The sequence below is a fragment of the Caretta caretta genome, chromosome 15 (assembly GCF_965140235.1).
Source record: "Caretta caretta isolate rCarCar2 chromosome 15, rCarCar1.hap1, whole genome shotgun sequence".
In the NCBI taxonomy this organism is placed as follows: Eukaryota; Metazoa; Chordata; order Testudines; family Cheloniidae; genus Caretta; species Caretta caretta.
Genome location: NC_134220.1, coordinates 22,280,784 through 22,294,996, shown reverse-complemented (window position 1 = coordinate 22,294,996; position 14,213 = coordinate 22,280,784). Strand labels below are relative to the sequence as shown.

Sequence of the window (14,213 nt, the reverse complement as noted above, 5' to 3'; positions counted from 1 at the left end):
GTTTTTGAGGAGAGACCTATATGGTACTTTCAGGGCACCAAAACAATTGAACAAACAGTCAGATGGCTGGAACAGCATAGAGTTTTTTAATTTTTTGAAAACAAACTGATGTGCATTGTGGGCCTCGAGAGCTGCCAGAGAAGGGGCATTTATAACTGATGAAAAAAATCAGGGAGACTTAGATCACTCCTCTCCCTAAAGAGAAGAGAGAATCAAACTGAACTTTGATATTTCAGAATGAAATTAACATATAATCTCTCCCTGATTTAATACAGTCCAGATCCTAATAGTGGCTTAGAGGAAGATTTTCAAAGCTGTCTAGTAATTTTACATGGCTTAATTTTGGAGTGCTGAATTTAAGGCACCTTAAAGATGCCTGATTTTCAAAGGGCAGGTGATTAATGCTTTATGAAAATGCCCCTTTAAGGCGTCTTTGAGCCCCCCAAATCAAGGCACCTAAAATTACTAGTCACTTGAAAATCTTGTTAGCTATTTGATTAAATTGACATTTTCTATTTAATATTTTATGTCGTACAATTTAAAAAAATTAATTATATAACACCACAAATTGCATACGCAGCCCTCAACAAGGGGCTACAGTTGCTGTTTCCTGGTTCATGTCAGCAGACCTCAGCAGAGGAGAGGTTACAAGTACAACGTGTAATCAACCAAAGCTAGAACATAAACCGAGTGTACAAAATTAAATTAAACAAGCCTTGCATTACGTGCTGTAGCTCACCCTGAAGCCGGACAACCAAGGAAAGTGAAATACCAAAGGCTGGGCCTGGTTCAGAAGAGTTTTACTCCCCAAAAAGCTGACAGTCAGAATATCCCAGTAAAATGTAATAGGCATAACTGGGGTTCCAATCAAGAAGTGCTGTTGGGTGCCCAGACTGTTTAGCATTTAAAGGTAATCTGCAATGTCTTTAGTTGCATTTGTATGCAAAAAACAAGCCAGTGACTAGACCAAGTGTTATGTACTGTATCTTGCTCCACTCAGGAAGTAGCTAACTACTTTCTGCAATGACTGGAGCTTCCAAGTATACAGCTAGGGCAGCCCAGAGCAGAACACATTACTGCAGTCTGGGCTACAGAGGACTAAAGTGTGGTGATTGTCACAGGGTCCTCATCAGGACAGTCACAGCTTCTATGTCACTCATCAGCAGCTAGTCACACTCCCAAAGCAATATGCAAAGTGGGCCTTATTCTTAGGGTTGTTGGGCATCCGGTTTTCAACCAGAACGCCCAGTCAAAAAGGGATCCTGGTGGCTCCGGTCGGCATAGCTGATCGGGCCGCTAAAAGTCCAGATGGCCACAGAGGCTGGCTCTACACGGCTCCCGGCAGGGGCCGGCACGTCTCTCCAGCTCCTAGGTGCAGGGGCAGCCAGGAGACTCCGCACACTGCCCCTGCACCGAGTGCCGGCTCCACAGCTCCCATTGGCTGGGAACTGTGGTCAGTGGGAGCTGTGGGGGCTGCACCTGTGGTTGGGGGCAGCGCACTGAGCCTTCTGGCTGCCCCTGCACCTAGGAGCCAAAGGGACATGCGGGCCCCTTCCAGGAGCCACTTGAAGTAAGCCCTGCCTGGAGCCCTCACCCCCTCCTGCACCCCAACCTCCTGTCCCAGCCCTGAGCCGCCTCCCACACACAAACTCCCTCCCAGAGCCCACAACCCATACTCACTCCCTCTGCTCCCTCCAGCCCCCTGAACCCCTCATCTCCAGCCCCCTGAGTCCTCACCCCTAGACAGAGCCCTCACCCCCTCCTGCACCTTAACCCCCTACCCCAACCCAGAGCCCCCTCCCACGCTCTGAACCCCTCGACCCCACCCTGGTGCCCCCTCCTGTACCCCAAATCCCTCATTCCCAGCCCCACCCCAGAGCCTGCACCCCCAGCTGGAGCCCTCACCCCTCCTGTTCCCCAACCCTGTCAAAATGAGCGAGTGAGTGAGTGTGGGGGAGAGTGAGCCACGGAGGGAGGGGGGATGGATTGAGTGGGGGCGGGACCTCAGAGAAGGGGCGGGACAAGGCTACTCAGTTTTTTGCAGTCAGAAAGTTGGCAACCCTACTTATTCTGCTCTCAGCTACTGGATCATTGCAAGCCCAGAGCAGAACAAAGGAGGCTTAAAGAGGTGAAGTGACTCAAGATCTTGGGTTCAGATAAACAGAGTAAAACCAAGTGACAATGAGTCCCCCAAGCATAGAGCATCAGAAGGAAAAACAAGGAAGGCATGACTGGAGGATTTTGTAAAGCACCAAAGAGATCAGCTGGGACACAAGCTGAATATATGTTCAGAAAGTCAAGGCAGTAGAGAAAAGAGGCCAGAGATTACCCTGCACCATTGCCCTGCACCTTGTGTAGCTATTTACACCAGTGCAGAGTGCTGCAAACACTACAAACCAGAGCTGTAGCAGATTTTGCACTGGTGAAAATGACTACAGAAGGTGCTGGGCCATGGCTTATAGCTCAGGGAGCAGGTGGACATAAGCTTAGGGCAGTAGGATAAGATTAGTCCATGGAGAGCTTTGAAAAAGAGGCAGGCAAATCTGACGTGGAAAACTACATTACCAAAAGAATGCAAAGTGAAGCAGATCTCTCTGAACATAACACACGCAGGTGGGGTTTTTCCTCTGGAGAACAAAAAATGCTCTTAGGTTGTCATACAATTACCTACACATACACAGAAAACCTCCCGTTGCTTGTAGAACTATTGCAATGACATACTAGGTATATTTAGTCCAAAAGCCCATAAGGCTTTTATTACTATTTGCTCACTGAAATTTCAAGTCCACATATTTATACTAAGATCAACTAGAGCATATGGGATGGGACACATACCATGGAGTGTTTTTGTTTTATTTTTGTTTTGGTAATTCTACTGAACAGAGCATTTTCTCTCCCTTAGTGTTTATATATACTTGGTGGGTAAAACTATGTGAAAACGGAGCTTGGAGAAAAAAACATCCCTGGTGATCTACAATGCTGGACTACATTTACGAAGCATTTTGATGAACACCAGCAACCCACGTGATATAATATTGTTGCTATTAGACTGTTACTTATGTCAAATTTGTTTCTTTTGTAGCTCCAGCGGAGAAAGCCGCACAGTATTTTAGGATTACAGCACCCTAGAGACCTTATCAAATGTAATGGCAGCTGCAACACGTACAGGAACGAGGCAGTAACTCACTGCAGTTATAACACCAAAACTAGATGTTAAATAATTTAACGTGAGATTCCATACTTGATTTGAAAACGAGAAATGCGGGATACTAAACATCCCAGACTGCATGTAATAAAAATGAAGTGTAGGTAAATCAAAGGGACTGTTACCATATGCTCCCTCTTCTCTTATCTCCAGATAATATTTAGTTTATCTCATATTCTTTGGATAACCGTGGAGAAAATTTAAGTACCTCAGATTAGGATATGTCTTCATGGAAAATGAGACACACAGGGACAAGTTCTGCCATCAGCCAAAGAGGAATTGTGATAGGCTGTTATTTTAATAGGATTAACATATACATATTATCACATACTGGCTTCAGTGAGAGCCACACAGATTCCACGGTAAACATCTGATGAAGTGAGCTGTAGCTCACGAAAGCTCATGCTCAAATAAATTGGTTAGTCTCTAAGGTGCCACAAGTACTCCTTTTCTTTTTACAGATGCAGCTGAAAGCCGAATTTGGCCCATAGACTCCCTTAATAATCGGCCAGATTTCAGACTACAGTCTGTTATAGCAGTGTAAATCCAGAACTCCTTCAAGGGTGCAGGATTATGCCCCAAAAGTATAAGTGGTAAAAAATCGTAAGAAACCCCATCTTGGCAAATTTTCTTCCCCAGCAATAAGCACAAAGTACTAGAAATCACAGGACAAAGCCTGGCTACATTTTCACTGAATTTGGGGACTAAGAAGATTTGCCTAGTTTGGATCCAGACTTCTCCAAGACTTTCCAAGTTTGCCCACCCCTATTTTTGACCTGGGTGGATGGAAAAATATCCTGAATTCTCCAATATACATTCAATTGACAAAATGTAGTATTCATGGATTTAAGGTAGGGGTTCTCAAACTTCATTGCACCGTGAGCCCCTTCTAACAACAAAAATTACTGCAGGACCCCAGGACGGGGGACCTAAGCCTGATCCCAGCCTACCCTGGGCAGGGGGGCAAAGCCAAAGCCCCATCTCCCCAGGCCAGGGGGCTAAAGCCGAAGCCCAAGGGCTTCAGCCCCAAGCAGGGGGCTTGTAACCTGAGCCCTGCTGCCCACGGCTGAAGGCCTCGGACTCGGGCTTTGGCCCCGAGCCCCATTAAAATGGGGTCGTGACCCACTTTGGGGTCTGTAGCAGGGTGCTGGTGCAGAAGCACCTAATTAGCCCCTGCTCAGTTAGCTCCAATCAGGGGAAACAGATTGGGGCTGATGGAAAAGGCCTGATGCCGGCTTGAGGATTGGCAACACCCTGCTGGCCTGACAAGCCAAGGGCGATAAAGGTTGGGAGGGAGCCAGAAGGCCAGGGCCAGCCAGGGAGAAGTCAGTCAGTCAGGGAGGGAGGGAATCGGAGGCCTCCTAGCTGAAGGCTGACTCTGCCTGTAAAGGAGGGGACTAATCCTGTCAGGCTTGTATATAGATAGATACTAGTGGTGGGATAACCTTAAATAAATAAAGACACGGGATGTTGCACAACCTTGAAGCCTCTGAGCCTTATTGGGGGCAGCAAGTGGGCACCAGGAAGAAGGGCAGGTCATGGATCCTGTTACACATCCCAACCCACAGTTTGAGAACCGCTGATTTAAACAGAAATAGAGTCGCTTTATAGCTTTAACTGTCATCTATTTCAGGTACCTATGGCACTCACTTTTGTAGCATCTGAGCCTCTCACAATCTTTAATGTATTTATCCTCATGACACTCCGATGAGGTAGGGAGTTGCTATCTTTCCCATTTTACAGCTGGGGAACTGTGGTGCACAGAGACTAAATGACTTGTCCAAGGTCACACGGGCAATACAAAAACTCAAATCTGTCCTTACCATTGTCTAGATTGGAGGAAATAAACTCATCTAGACAGTACCGTGATATCATATAGAAAGTCCCATTCAAATATACCCATTTATTTTTGCTTTATTCCATCTGACTTCCTGCAGTCACGAAAGCTCTGGACTTTGTTTTACTTTTGAAAACTTCTTTTTGTCACTATGCTGGTTAATATGTAAATGAAATCTAAAATATTAGGAATGCCTTATTCAGCATGTTGATTTCCTTATTAAATATTACTCATGCCTGTTTTGCCACTCACTTTTAGGAGTAAGATCAAGCATTATAATGAGGAGGAAGAGGAGGAAGTGAGCTCCTATTGGCAAATAATTCCTCTTTATCTTTGCATGTTTAACAGTGCTAAATATGCAGAATGGATAACAGTTAAATATTGAACTCTTATCAAGTTGTTTGCTTCTGGAGTTCTTTTAGAAATTTTTCAGACTCTATATACATATTGTTTAATTACTCTTAAAAATCAGAGATCTGATCCCATGAATGCAAAGGTGGCCATGTTAATTAACTTGAGATTCCATGCTTTTGTGATCCTGATAGTTTTACATGGATCATGAAATAGTGTTAATAAAGCTAACTTACTGTGACAGGTGTAATTTCACGGCTTAAGGAGACACTTGTGCAAGTGACAAACTTAACGGGATGCCTGAACAGTTCTTTATATAAGTTTTGAAATATATCACTCTTTTGTTTTGAGAGGTTTTGGCACTAATAGCTTATCATAACAGGATTAACATATAAATATTATCAGAGCCAGCAGGATGTTTTTGAATGAATATTAACAGCAAATATTATGAGTCTGTATCAGAATAACTAATTAAACACAGCTGTCAAATATCATTTGACGTTTTCAGTGCCCTGTTTATTACAGGCTGGTGACAACATTCCAGATTAATGGAGACACAACCATAAGGTCCCCCCCACTCCTCGATTCTTCACATTCACCCTCATGCAAGTATAAATTTATAACAAACTAAATCATGACCTCTATGATTAGTAGATGAGTTTGATACCTGTAACATCTGTACAGTCCTTACACTGTACAACCCTCTATTTAAATTCCCTCCATTTCCACCTAAACCACAAGAAAAAAGCTTATAGAAATAACTTTCTCTATGAATGAATCAGTGACTCAGAAATGCTTTGACTTGGGAAACGCTGAAAATTGATTGAAGCATCAAGTTGTGCCATCCGTCGGTTTCTCTTTTGGGTTTCTGTTTCATTATTCATCGTATATTATCTGCCCAAATAAACATGACGAACTCTGTGTCTGAGCACATACTGGGCAGCAGAAACTTTTTACAGGTTTAGAGTTGCCCTGTATGCAACTTGAAGCTGAGCATTTCTGCTTCCCTAAACTGGGCTGCCACAAGAAGGAAGAATGCTTGGAACTCAGGAGACCTGAATCCAAATCCCTGCTCCACCACAGACTTCCGGTCTGACTTGTCGCAGCAGTGTAAATCCAGAACTCCTTCAGTGATGCAAAATTATGCCCCAAAAGCACAAGTGACAAAATTGTCTCGCTCAACAATGAGCACAAAGTAGTAGAAATCTCAGGGCAGTGTTCTGTTGAGGTCTGTATTATAGTATCTGTGTTGGAGGGAGGGGAAGGGAAGTTTTAGCCACCACACAAGAAATTAAGTCTAACAAGGAAGCTTTAATTAGCTGTAAAATTGTGGTCCAGACATTAGGTAAATATGCTGATTTCAGTGTTAAGACACTTAACCATTTAAATGATAGATCTGATAAATTTGGTAAAATTCTTTAATCAGGATTTAAAAACAAGTGGACAGTTATTTTCTTAGAATCCTCTTTAAAATTCATCATAAGAATTGATTATTTTTAGCACTCATTTGATCACTCAGTTATTTTGAGGGTGTAATTCTAGTCCAGTACTGAGTCTAATTTGCTAATTTGATCTTGATTTGATTGTTGTAATGCTCCATTTTTAGTTTAGTGGTAGTAGTAGGTTAGCTTTGGTGATATGTTTTCTTGATTTTATAAGGGTATGTCTACACTACGGAATAAGGTCGAATTTATAGAAGTCGGTTTTTTAGAAATCGGTTTTATAAATTCGAGTGTGTGTGTCCCCACAGAAAATGCTCTAAGTGCATTAAGTGCATTAACTCGGCGGAGCGCTTCCACAGTACCGAGGCAAGAGTCGACTTCCGGAGCGTTGCACTGTGGGTAGCTATCCCACAGTTCCCGCAGTCTCCGCTGCCCATTGGAATTCTGGGTTGAGATCCCAATGCCTGATGGGGCTAAAACATTGTCGCGGGTGGTTCTGGGTACATATCGTCAGCCTCCCGTTCCCTCCCTCCCCCCGTGAAAGCAAGGGCAGACAATCATTTCGCGCCTTTTTTCCTGAGTTACCTGTGCAGACGCCATACCACAGCAAGCATGGAGCCCGCTCAGGTAACCGTCACCCTATGTCTCCTGGGTGCTGGCAGACGCGGTACGGCTTTGCTGCACAGTAGCAGCAACCCCTTGCCTTCTGGCAGCAGACGGTGCAATACGACTGGTAGTCGTCCTCATCGTGTCCGAGGTGCTCCTGGCCGCGTCGGCTGGGAGCGCCTGGGCAGACATGGGCGCAGGGACTACATTTGGAGTGACTTGACCAGGTCATTCTCTTTAGTCCTGCAGTCAGTCCTATTGAACCGTCTTATGGTGAGCAGGCAGGCGATACGGACTGCTAGCAGTCGTACTGTACCATCTTCTGCCAGGCAGGCAAGAGATGAGGATTGCTAGCAGTCGTATTGCACCATCTTCTGCCAGGCAGGCAAGAGATGGGGATGGCTAGCAGGCGTACTGTACCATCTTCTGCCGAGCAGCCATGAGATGTGGATGGCATGCAGTCCTTCTGCACCGTCTGCTGCCAGCCAAAGATGTAAAAGATAGATGGAGTGGGTCAAAACAAGAAATAGACCAGATTTGTTTTGTACTCATTTGCCTCCTCCCCTGTCTAGGGGACTCATTCCTCTAGGTCACACTGCAGTCACTCACAGAGAAGGTGCAGCGAGGTAAATCTAGCCATGTATCAATCAGAGGCCAGGCTAACCTCCTTGTTCCAATAACAACGATAACTTAGGTGCACCATTTCTTATTGGAACCCTCCGTGCAGTCCTGCCTGAAATACTCCTTGATGTACAGGCACCCCCTTTGTTGATTTTAGCTCCCTGAAGCCAACCCTGTAAGCCGTGTCGTCAGTCGCCCCTCCCTCCGTCAGAGCAACGGCAGACAATCGTTCCGCGCCTTTTTTCTGTGCGGACGCCATACCACGGCAAGCATGGAGCCCGCTCAGCTCACTTTGGCAATTAGGAGCACATTAACCACCACACGCATTATTCAGCAGTATATGCAGCACCAGAACATGGCAACGCGATACCGGGCGAGGAGGCGACGTCAGCGCGGTCCCGTGAGTGATCAGGACATGGACACAGATTTCTCTGAAAGCATGGGCCCTGACAATGCATGCATCATGGTGCTAATGGGGCAGGTTCATGCTGTGGAACGCCGATTCTGGGCTCGGGAAACAAGCACAGACTGGTGGGACCGCATAGTGTTGCAGGTCTGGGACGATTCCCAGTGGCTACGAAACTTTCGCATGCGTAAGGGCACTTTCATGGAACTTTGTGACTTGCTTTCCCCTGTCCTGAAGCGCATGAATACCAAGATGAGAGCAGCCCTCACAGTTGAGAAGCGAGTGGCGATAGCCCTGTGGAAGCTTGCAACGCCAGACAGCTACCGGTCAGTTGGGAATCAATTTGGAGTGGGCAAATCTACTGTGGGGGCTGCTGTGATGCAAGTAGCCCACGCAATCAAAGATCTGCTGATATCAAGGGTAGTGACCCTGGGAAATGTGCAGGTCATAGTGGATGGCTTTGCTGCAATGGGATTCCCTAACTGTGGTGGGGCTATAGACGGAACCCATATCCCTATCTTGGCACCGGAGCACCAAGCCGCCGAGTACATAAACCGCAAGGGGTACTTTTCGATAGTGCTGCAAGCTCTGGTGGATCACAAGGGACGTTTCACCAACATCAACGTGGGATGGCCGGGAAAGGTGCATGATGCTCGCATCTTCAGGAACTCTGGTCTGTTTCAAAAGCTGCAGGAAGGGACTTTATTCCCAGACCAGAAAATAACTGTTGGGGATGTTGAAATGCCTATATGTATCCTTGGGGACCCAGCCTACCCCTTAATGCCATGGCTCATGAAGCCGTACACAGGCAGCCTGGACAGTGGTCAGGAGCTGTTCAACTACAGGCTGAGCAAGTGCAGAATGGTGGTAGAATGTGCATTTGGACGTTTAAAGGCGCGCTGGCGCAGTTTATTGACTCGCTTAGACCTCAGCGAAACCAATATTCCCACTGTTATTACTGCTTGCTGTGTGCTCCACAATATCTGTGAGAGTAAGGGGGAGACGTTTATGGCGGGGTGGGAGGTTGAGGCAAATCGCCTGGCTGCTGGTTACGCGCAGCCAGACACCAGGGCGGTTAGAAGAGCACAGGAGGGCGCGGTACGCATCAGAGAAGCTTTGAAAAACAGTTTCATGACTGGCCAGGCTACGGTGTGAAAGTTCTGTTTGTTTCTCCTTGATGAACCCCCCCACCCCTTGGTTCACTCTACTTCCCTGTAAGCTAACCACCCTCCCCTCCTCCCTTTAATCATTGCTTGCAGAGCCAATAAAGTCATTGCTGCTTCACAGTCATGCATTCGTTATTCATTCATCACACAAATAGGGGGATGACTACCAAGGTATCCCAGGAGGGGTGGTGGAGGAGGGAAGGAAAATGCCACACAGCACTTTAAGCACAGCACTTTAAAAGTTTACAACTTTAAATTTTATTGAATGACAGCCTTCTTTTTTTTGGGCAATCCTCTGTGGGGGAGTGGCTGGTTGGCCGGAGGCCTCCCCACCGCGTTCTTGGGCGTCTGGGTGTGGAGGCTATGGAACTTGGGGAGGAGGGCGGTTGGTTACAGAGGGGCTGCAGTGGCAGTCTGTGCTCCAGCTGCCTTTGCTGCAGCTCAACCATACACTGGAGCATACTGGTTTGGTCCTGCAGCAGCCTCAGCATTGAATCCTGCCTCCTCTCATCACGCTGCCGCCACCTTTGAGCTTCAGCCCTGTCTTCAGCCCGCCACTTACTCTCTTCAGCCCGCCACTTACTCTCTTCAGCCCGCCACCTCTCCTCCCGGTCATTTTGTGCTTTCCTGCACTCTGACATTATTTGCCTCCACGCATTCGTCTGTGCTCTGTCAGTGTGGGAGGACAGCATGAGCTCGGAGAACATTTCATCGCGAGTGCGTTTTTTTTTCTTTCTAAGCTTCACTAGCCTCTGGGAAGGAGAAGATCCTGTGATCATTGAAACACATGCAGCTGGTGGAGAAAAAAAAAGGGACAGCGGTATTTAAAAAGACACATTTTATAAAACAGTGGCTACACTCTTTCAGGGTAAACCTTGCTGTTAACATTACATACATAGCACATGTGATTTCGTTACAAGGTCGCATTTTGCCTCCTCCCACCGCGTGATTTTGGTTGAATGCCAGCAAACATACACTGCAATGCTTTGTTCTACAGTGATTCCCCAGTACGTGTTGCTGGCCTGGAGTGGTAAAGTGTCCTACCATGAAGGACGAAATAAGGCTGCCCTCCCCAGAAACCTTTTGCAAAGGCAGAACCGCAAATGCCAGGGCAAAGTAATCCTTTCACATGCTTGCTTTTAAACCATGTATAGCATTTTAAAAGGTACACTCACCAGAGGTCCCTTCTCCGCCTGCTGAGTCCAGGAGGCAGCCTTGGGTGGGTTCGGGGGGTACTGGCTCCAGGTCTAGGGTGAGAAACAGTTCCTGGCTGTCGGGAAAACCGGTTTCTCCGCTTGCTTGCTGTGAGCTATCTACAACCTCCTCATCATCATCTTCTTCGTCCCCAAAACCTACTTCTGTATTGCCTCCATCTCCATTGAAGGAGTCAAACAACACGGCTGGGGTAGTGGTGGCTGAACCCCCTAAAATGGCATGCAGCTCATCATAGAAGCGGCATGTTTGGGGCTCTGACCCAGAGCGGCTGTTCGCCTCTCTGGTTTTCTGGTAGGCTTGCCTCAGCTCCTTCAGTTTCACGCGGCACTGCTTCGGGTCCCTGTTATGGCCTCTGTCCTTCATGCCCTGGGAGATTTTCAGAAAGGTTTTGGCATTTCGAAAACTGGAACGGAGTTCTGATAGCACGGATTCCTCTCCCCAAACAGCGATCAGATCCCGTACCTCCCGTTCAGTCCATGCTGGAGCTCTTTTGCGATTCTGGGACTCCATCATGGTCACCTCTGCTGATGAGCTCTGCATGGTCACCTGCAGCTTGCCACGCTGGCCAAACAGGAAATGAGATTCAAAAGTTCGCGGTTCTTTTCCTGTCTACCTGGCCAGTGCATCTGAGTTGAGAGCGCTGTCCAGAGCGGTCAGAATGGAGCACTCTGGGATAGCTCCCGGAGGCCAATACCATCGAATTGTGTCCACAGTACCCCAAATTCGAGCCGGCAACGTCGATTTAAGCGCTAATCCACTTGTCAGGGGTGGAGTAAGGAAATCGATTTTAAGAGCCCTTTAAGTCGAAATAAAGGGCTTCATTGTGTGGACGGGTGCAGGTTTAAATTGATTTAACGCTGCTAAATTCGACCTAAAGTCCTAGTGTAGACCAGGGCTAAGTGTTTTAATTAAATTCAAAATAGATACTGAGTTACATTTCTTACAATAAGCAGCCTGGGTCCAGAACCTTTGAGGACCTGGCCTGGATACCACCTAGTCAATCTAAAAGCCTGACTAGCTCCCCCTAATTAATCTTTGTTCTCATCTGCCTTAGATAACTAAGGCCCCAAACCAGCACTGAACTCTACATGGGCACAGACTTGATAATAATGGTGCTCTGCTGGGATACAGGGGTCTGCTCATGCAGAGGTTATTGCAGGACTGGAGCCTAAATCACATTACTACCATATTTGCAGTACTACTAAGTCATTTCCTATAGTCAGCATGTGGAAGGATAGGGAAGATACTTCAATTACTGGTTAACCTTATGTAATGATCTAATGAAAATTGGCACATTTTAAGGGCAGGCACCGAATGCTTAGGCTTAGGAGAACACTGAAATGGAATAAGTAGCCAAATGTTGTTCCATCCTTGATAACACACTACATTTTACCATTACTGAAAGAGAAGCAGGGAAATGATAGAATCATAGAATATCAGAGTTGGAAGGGACCTCAGGAGGTCATCTAGTCCAACCCCCTGCTCAAAGCAGGACCAGTCCCCAATTTTTGCCCCAACTCCCTAAATGGCCCCCTCAAGGATTGAACTCACAACCCTGGGTTTAGCAGGCCAATGCTCAAACCACTGAGCTATCCCTCCCCCCATGCTGCGCTGCACTGCATTGCAGAAATGCTGTGCTGCACTGCAGAACACAGCCCCAAAAAATGGAAGGGTAGATGGTGGGAGATAATTCACTATCATAATTGCTTTGGGCCTGATCCGAAGCCCACCGAAATGAATGAAAAGACTCTCATTGACTTCAGTGAACGTTGAATCAGGCCTTTTAAGAAACTTTCTGATTCTTTTATTGAGGAAAAGGCTGTGACCTTGGGCATATATAGATTCCTTCCCCAGCCACTAAAATTCAGCCAGCTATGAGATGATATATGGCTTAGGGGAGGAAGTGGAGGATACCATATCAGCGGGGCTGTGGGGGGGATTTTGAAATTGAATTCTAGTGTGTGGGGGGAAACAGATTTATGTCTGGAAAGTAAAGGAAGTCCCCCTTCCCCTCCTTCCTATATTCCAGACCCACGAAGCTTCCCGTTTATCTAGAGGTAAAGAGGGTTTTCATTAAAACGGGCCAAATCTTGCACCCTGTGCAAACCCAATACATTTTAATGGCATTTCACAGCAGGTAAATCACTTCAGAATCTGACCATCATCTTCATCATGCAAGTTTAATAGTAACAATAATTAATATAACAAATCTCTAGCCAGTTAGCTCCTTACCAACATGATCTCCCCTCTCCACGCTTACCCAGGAACAGTGAATGAAGTGAAACAAAAAGGTATCAAATGTTTATTCTTAAAAACACTCAACTGTGATTAGAAACTGGAACAACTGCTATCAAATATTGTTTTTGGAGTCAGTGTCCTACCTAAGTTATTTTATCACGTAAACTTAAGATCTGAATATTCCTTCTCTGAATGTGGATTAAAAATTCACTGACAAAAACATGGGTTGAAGCCTGGTATGTGTTTCTTAGTTCCTTCTCAAAAGCTAAGGATACAAATTGAAGACTGTAATTAACAAGCCACTAATATAATGCCTGACCAGTTCAGAAGCAAATAATTTGAAAAGACTAAACAATCTGGCTGAACTAAATTCAGAGAGATGAGGAAAGTCCTTTTAAACACTGTGAAATGAACATTTCCTGGTAGTTTTCATTTCATTTAGGCAATCAAAATGGATTTAGAGTATATACAGTACAGTAAGCAGAATATTTTAAACTAAAGACAGCATCAGTTTTTCCATTTATATACTTACTGTGTGTATTTAGAAACTATAATAAAAGTTTTATTAATTACCATAGCAAAGCAGATACATCTGTTTTGAAAAAGCAAAATTATCTCATTTACAAAATGTAAAACTATTGTAAATGACCTACCTGTTTTCCGAGGTAGCAGATTTCCTCTGACAAACAATGACAGCTGGTGCATATTTCCCAGTATAATCCACGCTCTCTCTAATGTCCCATAAGTACGGGCTGCTGGCTCTTACGCTGAAAATATTCACACCTTTCTTCACCTTTGCCCTAAGAGGAACAAGAGAATATGTCAACAATTAGATACAGAATTTCATTTCCAAGCTGTTACATGGATCTTCATTTTTTTTCTCATTACTGGTCCTCTGGAGATGCTGCAGCTCATTACAGATGGACCACATTGGTAAGAGGTAAAGTATAATGGAATTAAACCTCCCCATAGTTTAAAGGAACCGTGTCAAGATAATAATGTTAGTGATATAATGGTAAATAGATCTGTATTTACATTTTCTTCCCATAATACATTAGATCGCTAAAACCAAAAGAATTTTAAAGCTCTGCTACAATTTGTCACCATTTATACTACTTGATTGTAA

The 14,213-nt window shown here is 45.4% G+C and overlaps 1 protein-coding gene across 1 annotated transcript in view; it reads right to left on the bottom strand.

The window, feature by feature from the left end:
* Nucleotides 1–14,213, bottom strand: part of LOC125622983 (transmembrane protein 132D) — a 396,779-nt gene that overhangs the window by 216,498 nt on the left and 166,068 nt on the right. Inside the window, exon 3 of the mRNA XM_048821723.2 lies at nt 13,741–13,887. Coding sequence (XP_048677680.2) covers nt 13,741–13,887 — 147 coding nt within the window. The remainder of the gene's footprint in view (nt 1–13,740; nt 13,888–14,213) is intronic.